The 26,900-nt window shown below is 33.0% G+C and overlaps 1 protein-coding gene and 1 long non-coding RNA gene across 10 annotated transcripts in view; both read right to left on the bottom strand.

Annotated features, from left to right (window-relative positions):
- The window catches only part of LOC124956163 (protein Wnt-7a-like), a 43,867-nt gene that overhangs the window by 3,032 nt on the left and 13,935 nt on the right, over nucleotides 1-26,900 (bottom strand). For 4 of the 9 annotated variants that reach the window (XM_047511627.1, XM_047511625.1, XM_047511623.1 and 1 more), the window contains exons 1-5: nucleotides 23,337-26,885; nucleotides 18,390-18,610; nucleotides 1,289-1,403; nucleotides 1,050-1,124; nucleotides 634-721 (exon numbers count right to left, since the gene is read on the bottom strand). In XM_047511627.1, the coding sequence (XP_047367583.1) occupies nucleotides 634-721; nucleotides 1,050-1,124; nucleotides 1,289-1,403; nucleotides 18,390-18,610; nucleotides 23,337-23,458 (621 nt within the window). In that variant the 5' untranslated portion in view covers nucleotides 23,459-26,885. Of the gene's footprint in view, nucleotides 1-633; nucleotides 722-1,049; nucleotides 1,125-1,288; nucleotides 1,404-18,389; nucleotides 18,611-19,033; nucleotides 19,151-23,336; nucleotides 26,886-26,900 lie in introns of those variants that run through there. The other 5 variants (XM_047511632.1, XM_047511630.1, XM_047511628.1 and 2 more) reach the window with 4 other exon arrangements.
- On the bottom strand, nucleotides 2,267-6,232 carry LOC124956166. Its single transcript, XR_007103130.1, has 4 exons — nucleotides 6,098-6,232; nucleotides 5,295-5,826; nucleotides 4,751-5,148; nucleotides 2,267-2,696 (listed from the first exon to the last, which is right to left on the bottom strand). It is a non-coding gene; the product is annotated as an uncharacterized LOC124956166 (long non-coding RNA).

Here is a 26,900-nt window from a genome sequence, read left to right as displayed (position 1 = left end):
CATATATATTTATTGTAAAAATTTAAGTAAGTATACAGCTATTATAAAGGTTTTAGTAAGGTAAAACTTGCAAGGTTTTAGTAAGCTTTAGTAAACTTAAAAGAGGCAGATAGAACGACCAATGGACTTTATTTCAATAAGATTGAATTATTCGACCGTCTTTAAATCTGCATTGTTGTTAATTCTCCTGATACAATACTTTTATGTTTTCTTTATTTTTTTTACTGTGTAATTATTTTGTACACAGGTATATATCTATTGTATTGCATTAGGTCTGTCTAAAAGAATATAAGTTTTAAATGCTTTCGAAGTAAAAAGGAACAATAAAATGTGAAATTTTCTCGACGATTGACCGTTCGTATAAGTTATTGCTCAATAAATCAAGATCTATAAGTGTCTGTAGATCGTGTTAAATAAGAAGGCAAATAAACGTACGCCTCATTACTAAGATTATTATCTTGTCAAGCCATTGTAAATCTTTCATCGATCGAGATCCATCATTATCGTTAATCCTTTCGAACAAACAAGTTCATTATAAAATTTTACGTCTTTTTACAGATTTTTGTCATTGATTAAAATGCATATAGATATATTTCGTCTACTGCAAAATAACATCTGATAGAATGCACTCACTTTTCTTCCAGCTTTATTGTTATGAAGATTCATCAGACTTCTGGCATCGCCTTCGATCTCTCTTGCATCTAGGAACCTACGTGCGAACCTGTCATTAAATTGCAATGTTAAAATTCTATTATTAAAATTAGATTAGATCTATCAAAAGATATGTAATAAAAATTATCATTGTTGATTTAAAGCTTTTCGTAGAAATGATTTTTAAGATTATAGCTTATATTTAATATTATATAATTATGTTAGTTTTTCATAGAGACAGGAATAAAAAGCGAATTACAAAGAAATGAAATATTAATGAATGAAGAGAAATTCTTTTAATAGATCTAATACGTACGTACGATATACACGTACATAAGATATGGATAGGTAGAGATCATAATGAAACGTAAAATGATTTTATTAATTAATCCGCCTACCTCATTCCATAAGTGACATCTGCACTGCAACCTCCCCATTCCCAACCATTCGGAGGTAATTCCTTTCTCGTCCTGCTAAACGAAAGATACTAATTATGTATTCGTCTATTTTCCTTTTCTGTCAAAGGGTATGTATATAATGAAACTAGGTAGAGGGAGAAGAAAAGAAGTAACACAGGTAATCTCGTTAATATGTTCGCAAGGGACGACAGCAAGAGCCTGCCAAGTCGTCGGTTTACCTTATAGCCGGTTCGCAACCGCAAGCCGTGATATTGCCGCGACTGCAAGCTGCGGTTACCGCGTATGTAACTCCAGCCGAGCTTATCGCGTACGTGAAAGCTGCTTCTCTGCTTCCTGGAACACACACAATGACGATACATGAAAATAATTTCTAATACATGTTATATATTCTCTTCAATTTTTACATTCATTTATATTTCTTTTATTATGTTTTTCCTTTTTTTCATTTCTTCATTAAAGGCTCGTAGACATAGGAATACCTCTTTGAGTGAGACTCAAGATAAAAGTCCAAAGAGTAATTTAAAACTGCATATATATATATATATATATATATATATATATATTTTGTTTTTTTTCATTTTGATAGTTCATTATGTTCCCATTACGAAATGATTTCCTATATATTACAAGTCTCATATTATATACATATATGTAAATATTTTTCTCTCTTCCTTAGAAAATAATTTAAATGAAAATTGAAGAATATATAACAGTAATAGTGAGAAAACACGATCGTTATAAACGCCCACGTTAAAGAGAGTTAGCACATTTTAATTTCCACATAAGATATTTCGCACTTGTGTGCGATTAATTACTCTCTGAGAGAGCACCTTCAACTCGTTTGCCACGTTGAATGAGAGTTATACCGTGCCTTCGTTCCGTCGCTTTCAATCTTTTCTTCTTTCCCTTTTTCCTTCTCTTTTCATCATCATAACCGACACCTACGCAACTTATCTCTTTCTCTATTTCTTTCTTTCTTTCTCGTATATGTCAGACTCGATTCACATTTACGGTTTGCTCCCGTGACAGACATCAACCACTTTCGAATTCGAAGCTGAAATATCACTTCGACGTTTATCGAGCTTTAATAAAAGCAAATTAGAAGATTTTAATGTGATTCGATGATGACGACGACGACGACGACGAAACGAATCGAGTTTTATCGAATGTTGTCCTGTAAAATAAAGGAAGGAGAGAAAGAGATAGGGATCCGGTTAACGATAATTACAAATGTATATGAAAGAGAGAGAGAGAGAGAGAGAGAGAGAGAGAGAGAGAAGAAATCTTCCTACGCATGCTCGAACGAGAGGAGAAGCGTTTGTTAGTCGCGAAAAGTCATAATTCACGGCATGCTCGAGCGTAGAACACGAAGTGGATACGGTACAAATAAATATATGCACGTGTCTTTCTCTCCAATTCTCTCTTTTCGCTTTCGTTTTTCTAAAGACAAAGAGGTCCGTTTACGACACGTCCTTAACATCCTAACTGCGTACTTTCGAGTGAACGAGTATGTATGTATGTATGTACTCGAGAGAAAAAGGGGTTGCAAATAAAGCTGTTAGGCGATCTTTTAGCATATTGTCCAATGGTAATGCTAAGATAAAAAATGATTTAGTGTCAGGTTATCTGAAAGAAGAGAAAAAAGAAAATTTAGTCGTGTAATGTAAAGATCAAAGATCCACATATAATATTATTACATATAAATTATTAGGAAAAAATATATTCTCAAGTAAGAATGTCTTATCAATGTGTTTAGGTTAAATAATTCTTGATAATAAAAGAGAAAATAAAATCACGCTTGTAGATGATGTACCCACATACATACATTTATATATATATATATATATATATATATATACATATATCACTCATCGGAAGGTATCTTAAGGTCTACGAAAGTGAGAAGACGTTAATTGATCCATCGTTAATTAGAGAAGCAAGAAGTACAGAAGGGATCGAATGGCAGGCAGGTAAAGGTAGTAAAATACTGGAACGAAACGATCCTGACACGTTAGTATGCTTCGAAAGGGGACGTAGAGCTCGTTTCGAGACTCGTCTCTTTGCTTTCTATTCCTCTGTTTTTCATTTACGAATGTGAATTACTCGATATAGCTTCGAGCTATAATAAATTTGTTACCATCTCTATGTCATAAAGTTTTTCTATACAATTAACAATTAAAAGATAATCCTACCTGATATTTCCCGAAAGTTTTATCATATTAATGCTTTTGTATCTTTATTGCATATATCGTTCTATTTTGGAATTTATTATTTTATTGAAGGTAACGAGGAAAGAATTGTATCGTACCATTGTAATCAAATATTCCTCTCAGGTTCCTCTTTTTCGTACGTGTTGTAATATTATCGTTCCTTTCTTGACAAAGAGAAAAATTCTATTTCGAGTTTATCACGGTCGAGAGATCGCAAAGACGTCCGAAAGATGATTCAATCTGGCAGGAGAGTCAGCTTCTCTTTCTCTCTCTTGCGCGCTTGCTTTCTCTTTCTTTCTCATTTTCGATGTTAACTCAAATTTTCGTTCATTTTGCAGCTTCGAAAATATTCCTTTGCTTCACGAGATATGTAGTTCGATCTTTCTAAGGTACATTTTCAACGCTTTCGAGTCGAAACCAGAAGGTTATAACGTCTCTTCTTCCTCCCTTTTTTTCTTCTCTCATCCTACTCGAGTTACTTTCATTCTCGAATAACCATCGAGACTAAAGTTAGCTGAGAAGGATGAAAAGAAGGGAAGATACCTATATCTTTTGCATTTTTTTTTTCTTTTGCATACAATCGCACAATACTTTGCATCAATACCATTCTATACTTGATAGTTTCTCAAGAATAATCGATAATTTAATGACAAAAAATGAAATAATTTCTTAATAGCGATAGTCATCTAATCAGCTTTCAAAAAATTGAACATTTTTTTTTACTAGTGAGATCTCTTAATAATTCTTAACTTGGAGTTTGAAGAGACTCGAACTAAAACACCGAATCCACAATGTGTGGGTGCGCAGAGAAAAGGAGAAGATGAAGGAGGAGGAGGAGGAGGAGGAGGAGGAAGAAGAAGAAGAAGAAGAAGAGGAAAAAGAGGAAGAAGAAGAAGAAGAAGAGAAGCGGTCGTTGAAAGCCGAGGTTATCTTAGTAAACACGCGTGTCTTGCCACCACGTACGGCTGTTTCTTCTTGTACCCCCTCGTGTCCGACAAGATCTTTATTTCGCCGTGAGAAAAATTTATCTGTGCCTTCTCTTCTCTTTCTCTTTCTTTTCTTTCATCCTCTCTCTTTGTCTTTTCGTTTGGTTACATATACCTGTAAAAGAGAAAGAGAGGAGGGAGGAGGCAAGCTCATAGTTCAGATACATTTTGTCATACGAATAAAATCGTATATTTTTTTCTTTGAACCTGATCAATGATTAGGACAACGTCTATCTATTCGTGTTTCTAATACGAAAAATATCAATCTTTACTATCCATACTATATGTATGTCAATATCAATAATAAGAAATATTATATTACATAACAATAATAATTGCTATTATATATAATTTCTTATTATTACAATTAACATAGAATACATGGACAGTTACTTAAGTTTATTATTATGATATATCTCAATATCATTACCATTATTATTATTATATTAATCTGAATTATCTCATATAACAAATTTTTACTAACCATATTAATACTTTCACGGATATCTTTCCATTCGACTTTTCTTCCTTATTCTTTTGTTTTCTTTATTCTCTTCGTTAGCGAGATCGTCGACAGAACCTTCCTCGGATTAGCGATCGTTACAGTTATTATATGTTGCTATGATAAAAGCTTGAGATTTTATACGGATAGGCAAGAGACGTAAATCGCCAAGATCGTGCTAAGAAATCGATTCTAAATCCAAGCACACCTTCTAGAACTGGTTTCATCAAGAGGCGAACACGTTCTTCTTCTCATCGTAATCTCTTCTCTCTGTCTCTCTCTCTCTCTCTCTCTCTCTTTAGTTAACCTTTTTAATTTACTATTTGGATTCATTAAGAGCTTCCCCGTAAATCTCATAATATGTATATACGTTTCAGAAACTAGAGAACAGAAAATTTATAATGTATATTGAAAATTGTGTACGGGATGTTGTTGTTTTTTTTTCTTTTTTTTTTTTTAAGATATTCGAACGGAAAAAATAATTTCTAGCGCAAGTAACATCATTAATCAAGTCTATGAATTTTACCTTGGAATGGTTAGAATAGGTGTAAAGGCTGCATTGAATGATTGTTGAAAATTAAATCCATGGGAAAGTATAAAGCATCAAGGAATTGAACTTTTTAATGTTCTTTCATATTTTCTAATATTCCCATGTAGAAGAATATCTCTTGCGATATTAGAAAGTATTATAATATTATAACCTCGAATGTGATGTTCATTTCATTATGCTACAATAATATATCAAAGAACAAATTGAAATAATATTTTTAAAAAATCTTACACTTTCGATGTTTTTTTTGGTCTATATGCGGAATCCTCTTTCTTGTCTCATTTATGTTAAGTATTAATAAACGAAATGAGAACTTGATAAATCTGAGATATGAGATCGTTGTGGGGATTTACATCATCGAAATGACATTGTTTTCTTCATGTAAATGAGATCTACATTATCGACTTGAAATCAAATTGATGTGCTTTAAAATTTATTCGATAAATCTGATAATATTTCGAGATGGCACACGATGTCCTTTTTTGTAGGTATTATCGTCCAGAGAATCCTGTACATGAATATGTATATATAAATATACATATATATATATATGCGTGTACTTAAATGATACGAAAATCTAAAATAAAGAGAAAAATTTCAAGAAACTTTCGTTGTGAAATTCTTATGCACGTATGTAGAGAGAGAGAGAGAGAGAGAGAGAGAGAGAGAGAGAGAGAGAGAAAAAGGGAGAATTTTTTATCGTCTATCTTGGCATTGAAACAAGTATTTTCTATGATATTATATAGATCTGAGTAATACGTAAATATGTAAATTATGACCTTTTTTCCTTCGTTATATTTCAATTTCCAAGCTATTATTCTTCACTACAGTTATTTTGTCTTCTATTGTCACTATTGTCTTCTATTTCGTGTTCTTCTTCGAGAAACCGTTGAAACCTTCTCGATGATTCCCTACTATCGAGTCATAATGTTCTTAATAATAAGTATAATTTATTAATTATATATTATTAAGTATACTTATACATGTAGATAAAAATCATACGAATTATTATTATTGCTCAAAATATTAATAAGATTTTTATTACAACATTTTGATAAATACGCATACATTTTTTTATTATTCGATTTATTAATTGTATTTGTTTTGATTCGTGAGGTGGTAAGAAGAAAAGCTATGTACGTGTAACGACTTGAAGATTGTTTGAGTGGCGGGAATATATTTTAATTCATTAGTTCAAAAATAATAATCTATCGTTATAATACTAATTACTAAAATTCTTTGTGAATTTTTTGCTTTCTTATTTTATATTATATGCTGTTTTTTAATAATAAATGGAAAAATTAATATATATATTAAGGCGCTATATATTCAAGATCATGCAATGCGCATGCGCCTAGCAAGGTACTAGCCGGTCAAGAAGTCAGCCATTTTGTCTTCGGTGGTGACCAATTCAACAAGGAATTTATCGTTCTCAATAATTTCAGGTAATTTGCATATTTTTTCTAACATACACCTTCCTCCTATATACCAATCGATTCCTTAAAATTCGATTTCCACGCGTGAATGTTTGCTAGTTGGGACATCGTCGCGTTTAAGAAATATTCACGAAAATAAAATCGGCGCTTGGAGTACCCCGGATTCCTATTACGTCATACGTTTTTTTTCGAATTTTCTCCTGTTATTTTCGTGGTATCAATATTTATTTTTCTTTTTAACGATGTTTTAATTAATAATTTATCATTAATTAATCTTTATTTGTCGTATTTCGTATTATATTCGATTTTCATACGTGCACCCACACACACACACACACACACATACACACACACGCGCGCTATGGATATAGCCTCTATACAGCCTACATCATATACACACACAATTAATTGTCACTATTAATATCGGATTTCCATTTTTCAGATTTCCAAGAATTCTATGAATTGGAAAAGCACTGGACGTACAAGCAAGGTGGGGAGAGGAGAGGTCGCGCCGATGTACAGGACTACGTCATGCAGGTATGTTTTTCTCTTTTTGAGGACATATAATAGGGCTTGATAGAGAGAGATAGATTGTATTTGGCATGCATACACTCCTGCGAATTTCCAAGAAATTCTCCGGCCGAGACCGAGACAAAAACAGTCCAGCATTCGGCCTTTATTTCTATAGAATACTTCGGCGTGTACGCACTTAGAAAAGCATCGATTAATTATTTTTCGTAGGATTTCTAGGATTTCTTTATTATAACAAGGATATTAATAATTCTGTTTTTATTCTTTTCAGATTAGCATTGCAATCGTGCGCGAGCAATGTTGTAAATCGAGTGTTGTATCGCTAAAGTAAAAACATAAAACTCGCGAAGTAGAAGCAGTGTTTGTACGTTAATAAAAATTTTTGCGCGGTTCGCGAATTAAATCAACTGTGAGGTGTTCTAAATAAGTGTATCGAATTGATTGCGCGCAAAGCAGTCAGTTATAGAATCAGTGCTCGTTCGTACAAAGTTTTATTTTTCTATTTTATTTAAACAATAGAGATGCGCGAATTAAATTACGTGTCGTCCCGTAATAAATAAATAATTGTCGCGTATTAGAGTCAGTGCATCTTGGAAGATAATTAAGATAGTACACATCTTCTATAACAGAATATTGGTAAGTAACTTTATAAATTTTATAAACAATAATTTTACAATCTTGTGACAGTAAATTTATTCGAAATTTGTTTTAAATCTTTTTGCAGATGATCATCGTTATAATAATCCACAAAGGTCTCAACCTAGAACAATTCGTCGATGTCTACCTTATCTAATTTTCAACCCATGGTGGATCTACTTCTTTTAATTTCGAGCAGCAACGCGGACGAGTGTTTTGGAGCCATCAGAGAACTTCTTAAGTAGTGAGTGAACAAAATTTAAGTTCCTCCAGTGCTCAATCATGCCGAGGACGAAAGGTCCGAATCGGCACGAGTTACTGGTTGTAATTTTTTCCAATAAATTATCGACGAGCACGTGAGTAACTCTTTTTTTGGATTTACTCACGACCCATATATATTTCATTGTTTGTCTATTGTGCATGCTTATTTTCATTAGCTCAGGATAGGGTCTTCTTGTTTCGTCGAATCGAGTCATTTTTAATTAACAGTGCAATTAATTAGCACTTTCTTGCTCGCGTTGTTAGTGCTGAAATCGGATATTGATTTATCCGATTTCGTCAATAGAAAAGGCATGTTATGTCGTCTATGTTACATGCATTTCTTCGTACATGGTATATTTGATCGCAATCCATTTTGATTTTTTCGATAAAAAATGAGCAAGAAGACAAGCGCGACGGATAGATTCTGGAATACAAGTGGCGCATCATGATTTTGTTCTTTCATTAGTATATAGCCGCTTGTTCGAAGGAGTCGTCCGAGGTTTTTTATTGCTGCATGAAAAATAGATGAAATATTCAATCAATTTTGTTGATAAAATAAAAGTCTCAGTAGAGTCATTGTTTTTGTAAGAAAAAAGTCGAGTAGAGTAATTGCAAAAGAAACAAAGAGACTTGTAGAGTCATAGCCCGTAGGCCTAGTTGATAAGTTAATCATTTCTAGCTCAGGATTTTCAGCAATTAATGTACTAATTCCCGTTTCTCCCCCCCGTATTTTCTGCGTTCTCATCTGTCCGTGTGCCCAGGTGTACTCGTATGGGTAAGAAACAGTTGGTATGGGTTTAGTTTTAAGTTTCCCCTCTTTGGCGACTGTCATTGCGTTAGTGATCGTGCACGATGTACCTTGCACCTGTGTGTGCGTCTTAGGCGGTGGATTGTGCATCGTTTCGCGAAATTTTTAATCATTCACATAAAAAGTATTTAATTGTTTTCACTTGACCATATAATGGATAAAATTCGTATGTTATTAATACATTAATGTACTACTAATATTTATATTGAAAGTGCGTCATACAAAAAGACGTTCTATCGTTTTGAATATTAAATGAACCGTATTTTCATGAATGAAATAGTACTCGTATGTTACTAGTATGCTTATACATATACTAGTACGTACTAGTATTTACATCGAAAGTAGAGTTTTACGCAATGGTCACTAACCTTGTCAGTCGATTTCAGCAAATTGGTACGTACCCCTAATTAGTTAAGACTTAGAAAAAACGTGGCTGAGCTAGGGTGTCGGAGGTGCCCCGGGGCATACTCTCTAGTGTAGGCTTTTGCACCCTGGCGGTATGTGAGAGAATCGTGGAGTGTGTGTGTTGGAACGAATGTTTTGCTATTTTTAAATATAGGTCTAGGTAGGCAGGTAGCATACTTTTCTGTTTGAATGTTTCTTTAATTTTAAGCAGGTAGGGCCGGGTTAGACGTTTGCGATAATTTCCATATAGAAATAAAAAGTTTTGTCCCCGGATATTATGCAAAGTTTCAGGAAATTTTAGAATTATTCTCCATCTCTGTTTTTTTCCCACATTTTCCTGACACTTTGCATTGCTACATACATCAGTATCAAAAACAGTTTAAAGATCCTTGCAATTGTTAAAAAATTCATTTCTTTCGAATTAGCAAAGATTTTTGAACATGTTAGATACTTAGTCTTAAGTATATTAACACTTTGCATTTCCCTGTTGTTTCTGGAGTATATATATTTATTAAATATGTGTAGTATAGAAACAGTAATAAGGATACAAAGTAAATGTATTACTTACACAAGTAAAATAGTAAGCCCATAAGATATATCATAGATGTACAATTTTTAAAATTTTATTTGATGCTTTCTAATTATTTAAATGCAAAGTGTTAGCATTAGGTTCATCGATTAGATTGATTATCTGCAGGAGCATTCGAGTAAATGTACCTGTGTTGATGCGCACGATTGTTGGATTATTTTGGTCCATTGATCGTCCACAGGTTAGGATAGTTAAAATCTTTATTTTATAACCTTTTATTTTTTATTTTCCTTTTTTTTTTTTCATGCGTTGCACTTAGGGAATGCTCCAATGCAGTGGTTAGGGCACGAAGCAAAGAAGAGGCTACATGCCGAAGAGGCCCCCACAAACTGTGGCTCAAGAGGGCAACTATCGACAATAAATCATTTTTTCAGAGGATCACATGTTCCTCTGATAATGGTTTGTTGTCTTATTATTTTAAACATGTCATTTTGCTCGTCATTAATAGTAATTGCATATGGAAATGATGGACCATATGTTATAACGTAGTTGTTTTCATTTTATCTTACAGGAACTGATAGAAATTGATAGGGAATTGAAAAGTGCATCTATAATAATTCAGTAGCATGCTACTGAATTATTATTATAATTAATATTTTGTATGACTAATATATTTTTCTTTTTGTTACAGGTGACCATCGTTGGATTTGCTAACGCCAATTATTTTATGTTTTGTTTATCAGAGCGCCTAAAATGGCTGCTATTTGAAATATTATATGTATATATGCATTACTGAAGGCTATTTATTAGCTATTATTATTTAAAATTACTTTTTATATAAATAATATAATTTCATACAGTTTTGAGATATATTAAAGATTTTTTTTTGAGTTGTTGCATTCTTAAAATTGTTTAGATTTGTTAAATTTGATATAATAGAATTGTTATTTGAAATCATATCATTATTTATGGTTGATTAAATTTAGTATAAGTATAATTAATTGTTAATTCATTTCAGTTATAATTGCATTCAGTATTACTGTAGTAATAAATTTAACGTTTATCACTATAGTAATATGTTTATCTATAAATTGTTTAATTATTGGAAATGTATGTTTCAGGTATACGACCTTAATTATTGTATAGATTTGGTTTGCTTTTTATATTAATAGTATCAACAGGCATAGAATAAAATTGCATGTCAATGCAGTTTTATTCTATTTATTACTATGATATTTTTTATTCTGTTTTTCTTTATGTTTTCAGGTATTTGATGATTATAATGAGTACATTATTATATATAAATTAGAATTGAAACTTATATGTAATTAATGCAAAAAAATTTCATGTTATACATTATCTTATACAATGGTGAAATATATTAGTAAGTGTTTTGATTTTCTATATTTTTCATTTCTATTGCATGCTGGTCTATAAGAATATAAGGCATGATGCATGTTGGGATTCTTATGCTTTATTTGTTTACGCTTAAAGCATGTTTCTCTTAATAAGTACTATTAAGAATTCTAGTTTTAAGGTTATATTATTTTTAAGGTTATATAATTTAAGATAAAAAAAGGGCAATTCGGTCGATTGTCTATTGATTAGATATTAAGATAGTTTAAAAAGTGTGGATTGATTTTTCTTATATTTCCAATCACTATTTAACTTCCAAATCTCCAATTTTAGATTTATTTAGATTTATTTAGATTTATTAATATTGCATTGTAGTAAAAATGGTTGGAAATATGAAATTTGATGTTAAGTATGCACAATTATTATTGTGTAGGAAATGTTTTCCATTAAAATATATATGTAAATAGTAACATGTAACGTAGTAGTGATTATAAAAATGCATATACTTTGTACATGTCCGGGATGTACAAATTGTATGTCAAAATAATATCAATGGGTAATGTCAAAATGAATTGTTTGACACACTCTTGAAATAGATATCCAATATAAGGAATCCATGCTTTTTCTTACGGGTAGGTCAGGGCAAAGTCGCAATTTGATGCACCCTCGATTGATTTCGACCGATTCAAAAGAAGGTCCATTAATTGCGACTAATTAGTATGTTATAGTCCGTGGATCTCTATACGCAGCAACCTCCACGCGGTGAGATCTGGGTCGGTATTACTTGCGACTTATATTAATCTAAATCATGTAACGCAAGTACTACCGGGCAAATGGCTGCATATTTCAGTATGTTTTGAAAATACTTTTTTATTCTAATCGTATTTGAGTAATATATTTAAATTATAGATTGTTAATAATATTTAAACAAATGGATGGATTAGATGAAATGATTAAAAAAAAAAAACCTACTGAATATTTTCAAATCGAAATTCAAATCGTGCGCTTGGATTTATTGATATGTATATTTTTTTTTTTATAATAGGAGAAATAATAGTTCTTCTCTTTCGTGCAAGTACGTCCTACTCCCTATGTTTTCTCTCGCGTAAGACGTCTCGTGAGTTATAAGCATGCCGCGATATGATTAATAACGTGCTTACTCGCGTAAATCAAATTAAACGACGGCTGGCGGTGGTCGGCGATAGTTCTTCGTGAGTCGAAGAAAGATACGTAACGAGTTGGTTTATTCGTTTAAACTAGGTTGGAGAGATCGTAGTCTGCTTACGAAAGATACTTCGGTGCTGGTAGGAAGATCGAGAGAACAAAGTCTCCACTAATTAACGCTTAAAAAAGATTTTATTTTTATTTATTCTTTTCAATCGAAATGTTTTACAAATAGTAGAGAACAGAACTTTAATTTATTTTTACATTATTATTTTATTTCATTTCATTCTTTTTTATTTTTATTTTTATTTTTTCAAAGGGACTGCTAAATTTTGTATGCGTGTGTTTACATACCTCGAAGAAAGCTTGAGGGTCATTTTATCAGCTTTAAAAAAAATAAAAGAGATAAAGGAACAAGGAAAAGGAGAAATCGGGAAAGAAAGACGAGGGGGTGGAAAGGAGACACGAGAAACATCGATGGTAATGTTATACGTTACTTCGTCTTTCTCCTCCATGGACCACCATCAAAGATACGATCGAATTCACAGAGAGAAATTCGTTTTCTTGATTTCAAAGAATCTTTAATGAATATTTTTTCGAATCGATTCATCAACGAGAAAGACGATATGTCTAAAATATTTTTTCGATTAAAATCGTACTCGTTAATTTTCGTTTATTAATATTAATCACTGGGGGAAAATAATCGACTCATTTTATAAACGTTGGTTTTTGGAGTGATAAGGATTAAAAATCAACGTGTACACATATTATAGTACCGTTATTAAAATACCTACGATTTACCTGACTTCTTCTGATCAGTCTGGTTCTTATGTGGCAGGTGGCACCGATCTTGATATGAAATAATGTTCGTCGCCTAATAGAGCAAAGAAGGTCGCTATATAGAAGGAACTTGTAGTCAGTTGGTTGTGGAATAGAACCGCGGGGGGTCGTCTAGGCATTAGTTAAACTTTAAGATCTATGGTTGGAGCTCGTTTACAACGTTCGTTACGTTAGAAGACATGATTTATAGCTTACTCGGGTATCCTTTGACGTCAAGACGTGCAAGTGTTAGTCTAACTTATGCCTATTACATGTCTCTCAACGATGCTATTCTACATTTTCACGGCAGCTTCGTCCTCGTATAAACGATCTATAGATCTTTTCTGAAATAATAGATTGACTACTGTGCGAACTGTTCCTTTTTTTTCTCTTTTTTTTTTTTCTTTCTTTTTTTCTTTTTTTTTTTTTTTTTTTTAAGAAAATAGAAATTTCGTTAACCATGTCAACGATCGCGTGATCTATTTTTTTTTTCAATAATTTTGTAAATAAAGCAAAGTATTTATTTTATTCTTAGATAACAAAAATATGATCTTTGATTAGGTATTTTAATATAGAGAACCTCATGAAACAATATACCTACTTTATTTCTCTATAATAATGTAGCAGGACCCTTTTCGAATGGTAGAACCTCGGGCAATTTTTCGATATATCGATTCGTGCGATCTAAATATCCTTCGCTTCGTTAATGCGTCGACATTGGGCTTGAAACTTTGTTAGTTAACGTGTAGTCAAAGAGGTTAACTCGATGTCACAAGACATTTTCGATCGTATTCAATGATGTTACTCGTTCGAGTTGTAAATGGAAATTTGTCTCTTTGGTATCCAAGTGTATATCATCGGTTGGATATGCAGAAGAAGAAGAAGAAGAGAGACCAGACCGAATACTGGTTCCTTACTCACATACTTGTTCGATGCATGTATGTATATGTGCAACCATAAGTCGCAAGTAATTTATGATATACACGAGCTCTCCTTTCGTCGAGCATCGTTTTACTTTAGACAAATGTTATGGGGGATTAAAAAAGAAATCGAGAGTATAGTTTGGATAAACATAAATCAGATATATGCTAATAAACGGTTTAGTCTATCTTTTATTTCTTATCGGTCATTATTATATCGTTTATACTTATATCGAATAAGTATAATCATTTATTTTCTTTGAGAAAAATTTCCTTTGTCATTTTAGATTAATCGATTATATCTCGAATCTAAATCTCTTGAATTTATTTGCGTGTAACATATTAGGCTATGAAAATATATACGTACGATATCGTTCAATATATCGTTACTTTTGTTAATTGCTATACCTACCTACCTACCTACCTACCTGTCTACCTACCTACCTACCTACCTACCTACGTACATACGTATATGTATATATACACAAGAGAAGAGAGAATTTATTTTCCTTAGAATCGAATCTCGCGTTTTCTGTAGCCGTCGCACGTATCGAGGGCGACCTATCGAACAAATTAGCGGTAAGATAAAGTCGACAGAGACAGATCGAGTCTTGCTCCGGCACGATACAATTATCCACGATTCTCTCTCTCTCTCTCTTTCTCTCTTTTAAAGTCTCATGAACTTTTTATAGTTTATACAACTTCTTCCATGTTACCTGAGATCGTACCATATTTGTGTGTGCGTGCGTGCGTTCGTGCGCGCACGTCCTTTTATTTACTTTGATTCTTCTTTAGCATTGTACAGGTATTGCAAAATGTGAATATTTAATCATCGATGACATTTATTTTTTTCTTTGGTGAAAAGATGTTGCGAACTATTCCTTTAATATATTTGAATGAAAAAAAAAAAAAAAAAAAAAGAAATAATTAATTAAAAATTAGTTTCGATTATATAGGCTATGTAGTTCGATACTCATCCTTTGAAATTTGTTCAACCGGTCGAGTCACTCTTTCGACATGCGAATATTATCTCCGGACGAGGACAAGGTACTGTCTGATCGGTTCAGATACAAGTTGTCACCCTTTTGGAGTAACCGAGTCAAAACTAAGATCAACGAGGACATTCGAGAGTTGATTCATTTATTTTTGCTTCTTTCTTCTTCTTGTGAAAAGATAATTTTGTTTTTTTTTTATACATATAAAGAATATTATTATCGATCTCTCGAAGTAGGGTAGAAAATTTTAGCATCAAATTTTAGGATAAATTGGATTGGGTAGGTCCGAGATAAGAGAAAAAACAATGAAAAAAAAAAAAAAAAAATAAATAAATAAATAAATAAAGAAAGAAAGGATAGAAAAAGGAGAAGAGCTTTTTTGGGTTCGGCAGAAATTGATAAGACTCTCCAGCGCATTAACGTAAACTGTTTCGTGCCAATAACGTTATCCGAATCGAGAAGATTCGCTCGACGAAGAAACAACGAAACATTTCTTCTTTTATCTTTCTTTCTCTCTCTGTTCATCCAGAGAACATTTTTCTAGATTTATTTGAGGATATCAAGTCGATAAAAACGTGACCGTTTCTCACCTTTGACTGAAACCAGATTGCACGAATAATATTTTAAGAAGATTCTTCTCTAAATAAAATGGATCCTTTTATATCACCATACGATAAATATATTTGACCTATTAGGGGAATACAATAAGATTTATATTTATGAAGTAATTTGATTCTAGATCTCTTCATTTCTTTCTCCAAACGATTATTGAAACGTATCAGGAATTAATAATACTTAGATTTTTTTCTTTTCCCTTAAAAAAATAGATTCTTAGAAATTCGATTCGATTTTCGCTTATTTTTTTCAAAAAAAAGAAAAAGGAAAAAAGAAAAAAAAAATTACTAAAACATTTTAATATCGAGTCGGAACGAATTAATAATACTTAGATAATAAACCGAAACTGAAACCGTGTGTCCGAGCCATGTAATGGATCTCTTAATCGCTACGATTCGTTTGACGAGATTAGCTCCAGTCAAATCGCCCACGTAATCTCCAATCGTAAAAGGAGTCTCCTCCTCCTCCTCCTCCTCCTCCTCCTCCTCCTCTTACGCCTCCTCTTCAGTCGTATATTCGAGAATCGTTTCGTCTAATTTATGAAAATTTATTCACCGCGAATCGACGAATCCAGTCACTGAATCCAACTGCCCCAGCTATATTTTCAATTACTTTCAAACATTATTACGAGCTTCCGTGAGGCAACTTGCGATCGTTTCGCATCTCGAAGATCGATCCAAAGAGGGGAAGGAACGTAATCATCTTTAATTAAAGTCGACCATATTAGGACCAGTATCGATTAATGCCACAATTTCTGTGCATAATATTGAATTATTATGACTTTCGTAGATTATGGCTTTCATGTGTTAAGAGAAATTTTACGAATTTCGAAAAGAAGATTTACTTATTTTTATTATCTTTTTCTCTTCTCGAGGATACTGTTATGGTGAGATTAAAAATCTTATTGAAAATTCATGTAAAAAATCAATATTGAATTCGTTTTTTACAATTATTACAACAGCTTTATATTTATTTATTATTTTAAAACAAAAAATAACGTGTAGTAAAAATGAATTGGTTCTATTTTTAGTATTAATTAAAAAGTCAATAGAGAGTTTTTTCTTTTGACGTACAATTTTTTTCGATCTTCCATTTAATCTTTTAAGTATCTACAATATATCTATAATGCATTTCCTTTTCCTTGAGAACATAATCCTACGCGAAGGAATATTATCTGCCAAGTCAAATGGTTTCATTTCAAGGAAATTTTACTCGGACGAAATATCGTTGTATTTAACTTCGACATGTCGAGCGGTCTCGTTAATTTCACTAATTAAGTTAGCAACCGACTGCCCCTCGCGCTCATAAGAATTTTTTCTTTTCTCCTTTTTTTCTAGATCCATTTTTGCGCTTTCTTATTTCTGTTAGTCGACATCCTCGAATTTGCTATTTTCGTCTCACGTGAACATTGCATTTCTTTCACTTTGATTTCATAACTTGAAATAGATTTAGTATGTCGATCAATGTCGATATCAAAATGATATTTTTAAACTAAAGAATAAAAGAAAGAAATTATTATAAAAATAAATTCTCAAAGAGTACTGTAAAACAGAAAAAGAAAAAGAAAAAGAAAAAGAAAAAGAAAAAGAAAAAGAAAGAAATATCAATAGATATTTTTGAACACGAAAAGATTCATACTATAAATCATTTCTCTTTTCATATAACTCTACGTTCATTTTTTCTTCTTTCGTCCTCTCTTAATCCCACTTGCAAGGTGTCTACTTTAATCATGAGAAATTACCAAGCGTGAACTTTAACCTTGCATCCAAGCTACTTATTTCCCAGAACGTCATCGACAGAGATAACCTACCTAAATGCATACTCTCTCTTTTTAACGTCAGAATGACAAATATGCACACTTAAAGATATTTATACCAGTGGATCACGTCAGATTTCGTTCACAAGCGAACGGATTATCTTGTCCGTAAGAGATATCGCTCGTATCATTTGTCGTGTCGTAACTTCGCCACGGTCCATTGTACATACATACAACGTCTCTAAGAAATTTCAAGACCAGAAGCTTTTATATAAATTGTTACCTATTTATTTACTTGTCCCTTGCGTCCAGAAAAAAAATCAAATTCTTTTTTCTCGTTATTAATTTTCATCTTTCACTCGATAAATTTATTCGAGCAAAGATTTTGAAATTTAAATATAAACTGGTAGATATATGTACATATATATGATTATAAGGAATAACTGAAATGAGTGTTCTATGATATATGTGACTAGTAACAGGTATATATAAAATTTTTCCAGGTTAATAAATAAGTCATTCCAGTCATCGAGCTAGTAGGTATATTCGATCATCGATAATAAGAAAAATTTGACATTTCCCCTCCTCTATTCAAAAGTGTAGATTTTTCGAAGATTTGAAATATGTAATCGGATAAATTCTAGGTAATATTTCGAAATAGGTTTAGATAGAGGTTTGGGGCCATTAACGGCTTATTAATTTGGTTTCTAGTATACGATCGACACAACTCTCTCAATGATAAACAACAAAAAAAAAGATTTCTCGTTTATGGTTGGATAAATCATAGAGGACCATAGAGAAGGAAATCCCTTTAGGGTCAGTCTCTCTATAAATTCTTACCTACTACGACGACATGACCAAAGATCTGATCGTTGGCAACGTGAGAACAGTTCCATCGATGATGTCTAAACTGATGTCGGCATTCTCGAAGACCGAGCTCGGCACCCTCACCGACAGCAGGCATCGCGTGTGGCGCCTTTCTGCACTGTTCTCTTTGACTCTTAGCCAATCCCGGAATTCGCCCACAAACGGCTGCGCCGACGACCACCGCTCCGACCACCCTGAAAAAAAATTAATCTGTCATCTATATGCTTTTTATATCTTCTCTCTTTCTCTTGATTGTATTTATATATATATATATAAATGTATTTTATTGGAATATCAGGAAAGTACGTGTATCAAATGTTCTCCAGCTTCTTCAATATTAACGCACAAAATTTACATGAATCAATAAAATTTAAATTAAACGGAGAAAACAAATATTAAGACTCGGTCTAATGCCTCATTTATTTAAGATATGTGCAAATGACTAATATTCAATTTGTTTAGACAAATATAAAATAATTAAAATCTAAACTAAACGTTATATATATATAACGTTATTCATATATATATATATATATGAACGGAGAAGTGGCATGAACTTTCCATTTAATATTTCTTATGACCGATCATCATCGAACAGAATTCAGTAGTGTCCCTACCTGATCCTACGGCGAATTAAATTTCGATAAATTTCGACCTGTGAAAGTATCGAACGACCCTGTCGACGATGAGTATGCTCGACACGTTTCATTAGCATTTTCAGTCTTGGCTTTCGCTTCTCTATCTTTTTTTTTCAACTCCTCTTTCTCTCCTTATATTGGATTGACCAGAAAATGCATGCCACTTCTCCACTCGCATATATCTATCAAAGTATATGAGTACATGTATTCAAATGAATTAGTATTATAAATATGTATATTGAAACGAGGTATTTGAACAAATTTTTACAAATTTTTACTCGACGTAGTTTTCTTTCTCTTTGTTTCAATACATTTTTATCATAAAAAAAATATGTAGTAGCAAGGTTTTTTTAAAAATATCATCCTATCAGATATTACTTTGGACATATGTATCTCTCCTTTCTTTTAAATCTGCTTTTATCGCGTAAAAAAATGATAATTTAACGTAGTAGCATGGAATTGTCTCTTTTTAAGAACATCATCCTCCTATCAGATTACTTTGGACGTAGACTTGACAGCATATCCAATCGGATCTGAGTAGCGCATAATTCGTTTCACGGCACGTTTCCATGGTTCATCCGACTGATCGTACGCTCTAATAAACACAAGATCGACTCTCATACGAGCACTTCTCTCTCTCTCTCTCTCTCACACACACACTCACTCACTCACTCACTCATTCTCTTTCTCTCCCTCTCTCACTCACTCTCTCTCTACACATTTCGTACGTTCTCCGATTTCTCAAACATCCTTCTCATTAAATCCGGATTCCTTCTATCTCGTCGCAAAGCGTTTAATCCGGTTGGACAGCTTCTTCCTCGATGTCTCAGGCAAATCTTTAGACGTGTTGACTCATGATCGATATTATGAGTGATCGATAGAGGAAACGATTTCAAGTGTCACCGATACATAATCCAGAAACAAACAAACTCTCTTCAAAGGTGACCAGTAAATGATCGATTTTTCATCGTCCCATTTCTCTCTCTCTCTCTCTCTCTCTCTCTTTCTGAACCATTTAGCCGATAAAATAGCGAATTGAAAATAGCCCAAGGGTGTTTTATCGGTTCTCTACGCTCTGATATAGAGAGAGTAAGAAAGAGAGAGAGAGAGAGAGAGAGAGAGAGAGAGAGAGAGAAAAGGAGAGGTAGGAGATCATCCGAGCGGGGGAGGTAGGCAGCTTGAATTTCTGAGAAGCATGAAATTGCGACGATTACGGTCATCCTCGAGGCAACAGCTATTTGCATTGGAATGCGTGCTGCGATCATGCTCGGTGGCCGAAACTGAAAATATACCCTCATCACAAAGACGATCTAAGGTGTTTTTTATATATTACATTACTTTCTTACATTTTATTTCATTCGTTTAGATATTTAGAATGACGAATAATAGTGTTTCCTTTGTTTCATTGAAAATATTTGGTATTTCTCGTGAAAAAATTGTTTAGATACTTGGAATCGTGATAAAAGTATTTTCTTAGGTTCATCGAATAATAAACTAATTTAAGTTAACCGCGTAAAATTCGTTCAGCAAGTGCCTCTCTATACAGTATGTAGACTATCTACGTAGTCGTTAACGCCTAATGTATAACATTACGTCCTCTTCCTTACGGAGGCTAATGACGTACCTACTCTTTCTCGATGTCTGCAACGTATCCGATGCAACCATCACCGCCTTTTCGTCGTCCTTCTCCTCGCTTATATTCCCAATGAAAGCAGATCGTTTAGCGATTTATTGACGATCAGGTTTTAATATTTTTCGAGAGAAAGTGTGTACTCGATCAAAATTCATTTTTTAAATTTAAATTAGAACCTTTTCATTTGATTTGTATTATTAAAGAATAACGTTTATAAATATAGGTTATCTCTTAAATCAGCTGTTCAGTAATCAAGATCATATCAAGATATGATAATAGAGATATCAGGTAGAAATTGTATTTATTAATTTCAGTTAGTAAGATAATTAAAACATGCACTATCTATAATTTCCTGAACTGTCTCATTTTTTATATTTCTTTTTATTTCAAAAAGATTAACTTTTATTTTTATTATATATATATATATATATATATTTTTTTTTTTTTATACTATCCAATGTGCAATTTATCATCTGAAGCTTCTTGTTTTTCTCGTTGAAATTGTCGAGGTAAATACGTTACTATGTATCATAGTTGGATGTAGAAAAAGAACGTAAATCCCTTGACGAGGACTTTGACCGAGAGACGAGCGTAAGATGGGCGCTAGGCGTTCGACGCGGAACGACGGGGACGATTACGGTATATAAGCTTGTAAGACGTACGTACAAGAAGCAGGCGCATCTCCTTCTTTTGATGATATCTTCTCGGACTTCTCCCGATGCGAGAACGCTACGGGGGTTCGCTTCTCTCGCCCTCTTTCTATTTCCCATGACTTTCTATGTAGCTACATAGATAACTACATGTATATAACTGTAAATCTCTTCATGGTCGTTCACGAGATCAAATCGACTAGTACCAACAGCTTCCAATAGACAAATCTTCTTTTTTTCTTTCTAACATTTTTATTTAGAAAAATCTTCTCTTATAGAAAGAATTTAAGGTACAGTGTGTTAACAATAAAATGGCCGAATTCTGTTTTGTTTCGATTTGTTTATCAGAACGTTTCATTATAGATTCAGTTCTATTTATATTAGTCAAGTTCAAATCCAGTTTACTCAAGTACAAGACCAGTCTAATAGTTTATTCTCTCCAACTCAATGTTATTTATTTAGTAATATGTTTTTTACTTGCAAAATATAAATGTATGGCATTTTCATTTAGAATCATTCATAGAAATTTATAGATATCTATTTATCTGTTTATTCATTTTATTTTCTTCATGGGACAAGGTAACAAGCTTTTACCAAGAGATAAAATGTTTTAGCAGCAAACTTTCGTCATCGATATCGAGCAAATCCAGGCAACACACAATGTTCTAACTACAACGAAGCAATGCATCATCTCCTTATCCACTTTGCAGATTCACGACTTGCGATCTTTGCTTAGAGATACGCGTATATATGCATGTACATACTCTCCTCGAAACGAGAGAGTCGCACGTGCTTGAACACGTGCGGGAACTACAGGATTCTGAGTCTCTTCGTTTCGTTTCGTTTCGTTTCGTTTCGTTTCGTTTCGTTTCACTATTGCTACTTTGAATCGTGAACCTTTCGTAAGACAGACTCTACCGTTAGAAGTCGCTATTTATTTTATTCCAAGAGATAGCGCTCGACACTACGATTGGAACGCACTGTATATATATATTATATGCATCTATGCAACCATACATTCACCTATCCACTATTCAGTTCTATATATACAGGTCCTATATATAATTTATATTTTTATTATTATTTTCAATCAAAATGATTTTTAAAATGATTAGAATAGTATATTTATTTATTTTTCGGTTTACTTCTAATGTCAGAACTTTTCTAACTAAATTTTCTACAAATCGTGAGTTTTTTCTTATTTTCTTTCTCTCTTTTTTTTTCTTTTTTTTATAACTAGTTTGTATTTATCAAATAATAATTTGTTCTCTCGGTACAACACCTGTTACTGTACTTGTTATAGATATTTATCTGTTATGTCGGAGAAGAAAATATCCAAAAGAATCATTCGACAGGAACGGAACGCAAATTGCATTTAATTTAAGGATATACAGACAAGGTGAGAGAGTAAGTGAGGGAGTGTAAAAGGACGTTAGACCATAGGCGTTTATTGTTTAACGAGCCAAGCATAAAAATAATCTCTACGTTCGAGATATACGGCGTACAGGTGCGCTCGAGATCGAAAGGTATCCAGGTATTCGGGGTATCCGGCTACGATTTATCGTTCGCGTTCGTTTTTATCTTACGATACTTTATTACGGCCAAGTACAAACTCGTGTTCCGGATGAAAATCGAAAGACCTCGGAGAGATATTCCTTCAGATTGGAATTTCTTTCCTTACTTGCGTAATCCCTTGTCACTTTTAGTTTTGTATTCTGTTTCACTTTAAATTTTGCCACATATAAATTTATTCTTATTGTTATACACACACACACACATATATATATATATATGTATAAAATATTCTATTGAAGATATTTATTTTAATATATATGGAGAATTTATTTAAAGAATTATTTATAATGTTCATCAATTTAGAGAGAAAAAATAGATATATCTTTTTTAATTGAAGTATATATTCTAAATAATTCTCTAAATTCATATAAGTATTTAATCTATATTTCTCTTTCGAAAAGGAAGAGAGATACTCTCTTCTCACCTTTCTGACATCATCGTGTTCAGCTCGCGTGACTCTTCAACGAGAGATTTTAAGAACAGGACTGCCCGTGGCGAATGGGTTTCAAACTTTCGATACACACCATGACTAATCCAAAATGCCATAGAGAGACGTTGACCAAATTCATTGGGATAGGTCCTCGCTACAAAATGACTATCGTCCTCTCTTACGTTTGAAAAATCTTTTCTTTCTTCTGAAAGAATTCGATATGCCTTAGCTGTGAAAAAGCTTTTAACACTCCCTTCCTTGTAATTTTTTTCGTAAGAAATACGATAACAAAAAAGAAAAAAGAAGAACAACGAATTCTTAACCCTTTATAATTTCATATAACTTTGACATCACACCATTCATTTATTTGTCCTAACATTATTATATTAAGTTTCACGTTATATAATTTTCTTTTTAGAAACGAGAGACTAAAAAATTAGGTTATATAGAGGGTTAATACCATATCTCGATTCGATTGAGAATTTTCTCGTTTCGAAAAGATACCTTTCTCTTTTTCTCTCTTTCTCACTCTCCTTCCTCCCCCTCTCTCTATTCATATAAAAAGCGTCTTTATCCATGCTCATGATAAGTCGTATTGCAAATACACACGCGGGTGTATCCGAGTTGATCTCACCCTGGCCAATATGCTCCATCCACTTTGCATTGCATATGCGCGATACGCATAGATAAGGATTAAGAACTTACTAAGTGGTCTCTCTCTCCCCCTCTCTCTCCCTCCCGTTTTTTCTTCCTTCTCTCTTTCTCACTTACTCTGCCACTTCCGAACCACCTTGTCGTCGTCGTTCCATACGTGGGCCGGCTCGTTCTCGGTTAGGCACGTTATTTAGCGAGTGGCCTGCGGCTTTTCTCTCTCTCTCTCTCTCTCTCTCTCTCTTTCTTTCTTTCTTTCTTTCTTTCTTTCTTTCTTTCTTTCTTTCTCTCTCTCTTACTTACTCTTTGCAGGGACACGCGTACAAGGCAAACTGTATCGCTTTATATCTAATTCCCATATTTATGGCGCGATTATTGAATCCTTTGAGTTTCCTGGATCGCCGATATACAACGCCATACTACAGGCTACGGTGAACCACAGAGAAATATCCGTTCGTTTGAGAAATTATTTTCTCTTACGATAATGCTAATAATGTAACGTTGTTATTGGGATAAGCTATTCATGCTCTCTCTCTTTTTTGCTTTCTCTCTCCCTCTCTCTCTCTCTCTCTCTCTCTCTCTTTCTGTGGATAACAAATTAATTGGATTATCATACTATACTCACCCATTCATTTTACGAGTTAACGATAAGACCAAGACCAACATTCGTGACGATTTTTCAATTTCTCCCTTTTTCTCCTTCTCCTTCTCTCTCTAATATACATTTACTTAGGATATATGATCTTTGAATTCTCTCTGGAGATAATTATAGTGTTCTCATTTTTCTTTTTTTTTTATTCTGATAGGTCAATCTTGTACCACTTTGTAAGTAATAGATTTATCGTCAAAACATATGATACCGACATGAAATAAAAATTGGAAACATATCTACTTGATATCAAATTCTTAGTCGTTTTCTCGTAGATATCGATAGAATTCACCAATTAAGAATCGTTGATTAATAAATATCGTAAGTGAACGTCCAATTAACAAGATCATAGATTTAAGATCGAGACCACCTTGTCGAGATGTAATTAGTACTTCTGTACAGAGTAATATAAAATAAAAGGATAAACCAGTCCTGTGATATCGAAATCTACAGTCAAGATCAAATAATCGTTAGATGCACACCTAATGGAATTTCGATGAATCTTTTAACACTTGGAAGATAACGAAAAAAGCAAGGGGAAAAAAAATACAAAGAGTTGTGTGATCGATAGATCCTAAAGATCGTGAAGGGTAAAAGATGGCGAGAGACTTTAACTGATCCTAGAGAAAACGACGTTTATACTCAAACCGAGACTAATTAAAAGGATCCATCGAGGGAGAGATCCTCGAGGTATTTGCGCAGATAAGATCAACACCGACGCCACTGGACACGAGAAAACGTTCCGTGCCTCAAGACTATTTTCGTGTTCGCCAGGTGAGAGATTTCATTGAGTTTCTCGTAAATTTTCAAAAAGCCATACCCTCTCTCTTCTTCTCTCTTTTTTCTTTTCTTTTTTCTTTTTTTCTAGAAATTCACTTGAATTCTTTACCGACATTAGAATTTTTTCTAACTATACGTATATAAGGATAGCGTTGATCCTTCAGATAAAGCTAAGATCTATTCTTTTCTATCTTCTTTGTTAGTCTTACTATTATAGTATGATATTTACAATTGATTTTAAAAATAGATCTCCTCATCAAATCTTTTGTTTGCAATTTATAATGAGTGACGAGCCAAATAAGCTTCTCTCTCTCTCTCTCACTCTCTCTTTTTGAATCTTTCTTTGAAGGAAGGAAGAAGATTTGGACATTTTTTTAATTACAGAAATAACCTTGATCCTTCTAAGATCAAACATACAGTTATTTTCTATCTTCTGGATGATATTAACTTGGTATATCTACAAAGAATCTTAAAAATAAAAAGAACACTCGATCAAGACTCCTTTTCCTTGCGATCTACAATGAGTAACGAGCCAAACAAGCTTTTCTTTCTCTCTTTCTCTTTCTGAATCTTCGAACGAAGGAAGAAGAAGAAGAGATACGAAGCGGTTCTTGTATAATTCCGCGATATTATCTGCTCGCGAAATACGAGCGTATCTTGGACCAACGAAACACGTTCTTTTCTCTCGGCAGAATGATGAAAACGGGCCGATTCCCACGCGAGAAAGAAGTCTGTCCGGTCTCTGGTCAATTTCGAAACTCGTGTCCGGTCGGGTTAAATGTTAACACGGAAATTATGTTAATCTTACGATGCCTCTCTTTGTTTCTCCCTCTATCTTTCTCTTTCTCTTTCTCTTTCTCTTTCTCTTTCTCTTTCTCTTTCTCTTTCTCTCGGATAAAACGCGATATTCGTCATCGACCGTATGCTTGTGGTTTTCTACTTATTTTTTGCGGTACACCGATTATGATGATCATAGTTTTTTGTAATTTTTTTCCGTTTTTCAATTGTGTTCCTGCGTACAAATCTCTTCTTATAAATGTCTGGGAAAGTGTTTTACGTGTTCATTATTTTTGTATCCTATGATTATTCGATTATACTAACATTGTACCATCTTTTCTTCTAGCATGTATATACATAAAATATATATATATTTTTTTATTTTATAAAAACAATTCTTACAAAGCCATAATGTTTTATATGATATGAACAATGTAAATGGTACATAGTTATATAATATAAATGATATATGGTTATATATCAAAGTAGATATATAATTTGAAATTTTCCGCGAGAATATATAAGAACTGATTCAAAATGAAAGGAAGGAAGCTTTCTCGTAGAACAGGGAAGTCTATTCGTATACACCCACGCTTAACACATTGCTTTCCTCTTGCGATCGCGTTCCTCCCCCTCCTTAAGAAATTCATAACTTAGCATCAAGTGACTTGCGAAAGAGGGGCTAATCGCAAAAAATACGA

The sequence above is a fragment of the Vespa velutina genome, chromosome 20 (assembly GCF_912470025.1).
Source record: "Vespa velutina chromosome 20, iVesVel2.1, whole genome shotgun sequence".
Taxonomy (NCBI): domain Eukaryota; kingdom Metazoa; phylum Arthropoda; class Insecta; order Hymenoptera; family Vespidae; genus Vespa; species Vespa velutina.
This window is presented reverse-complemented; position numbering and strand designations above follow the sequence as displayed.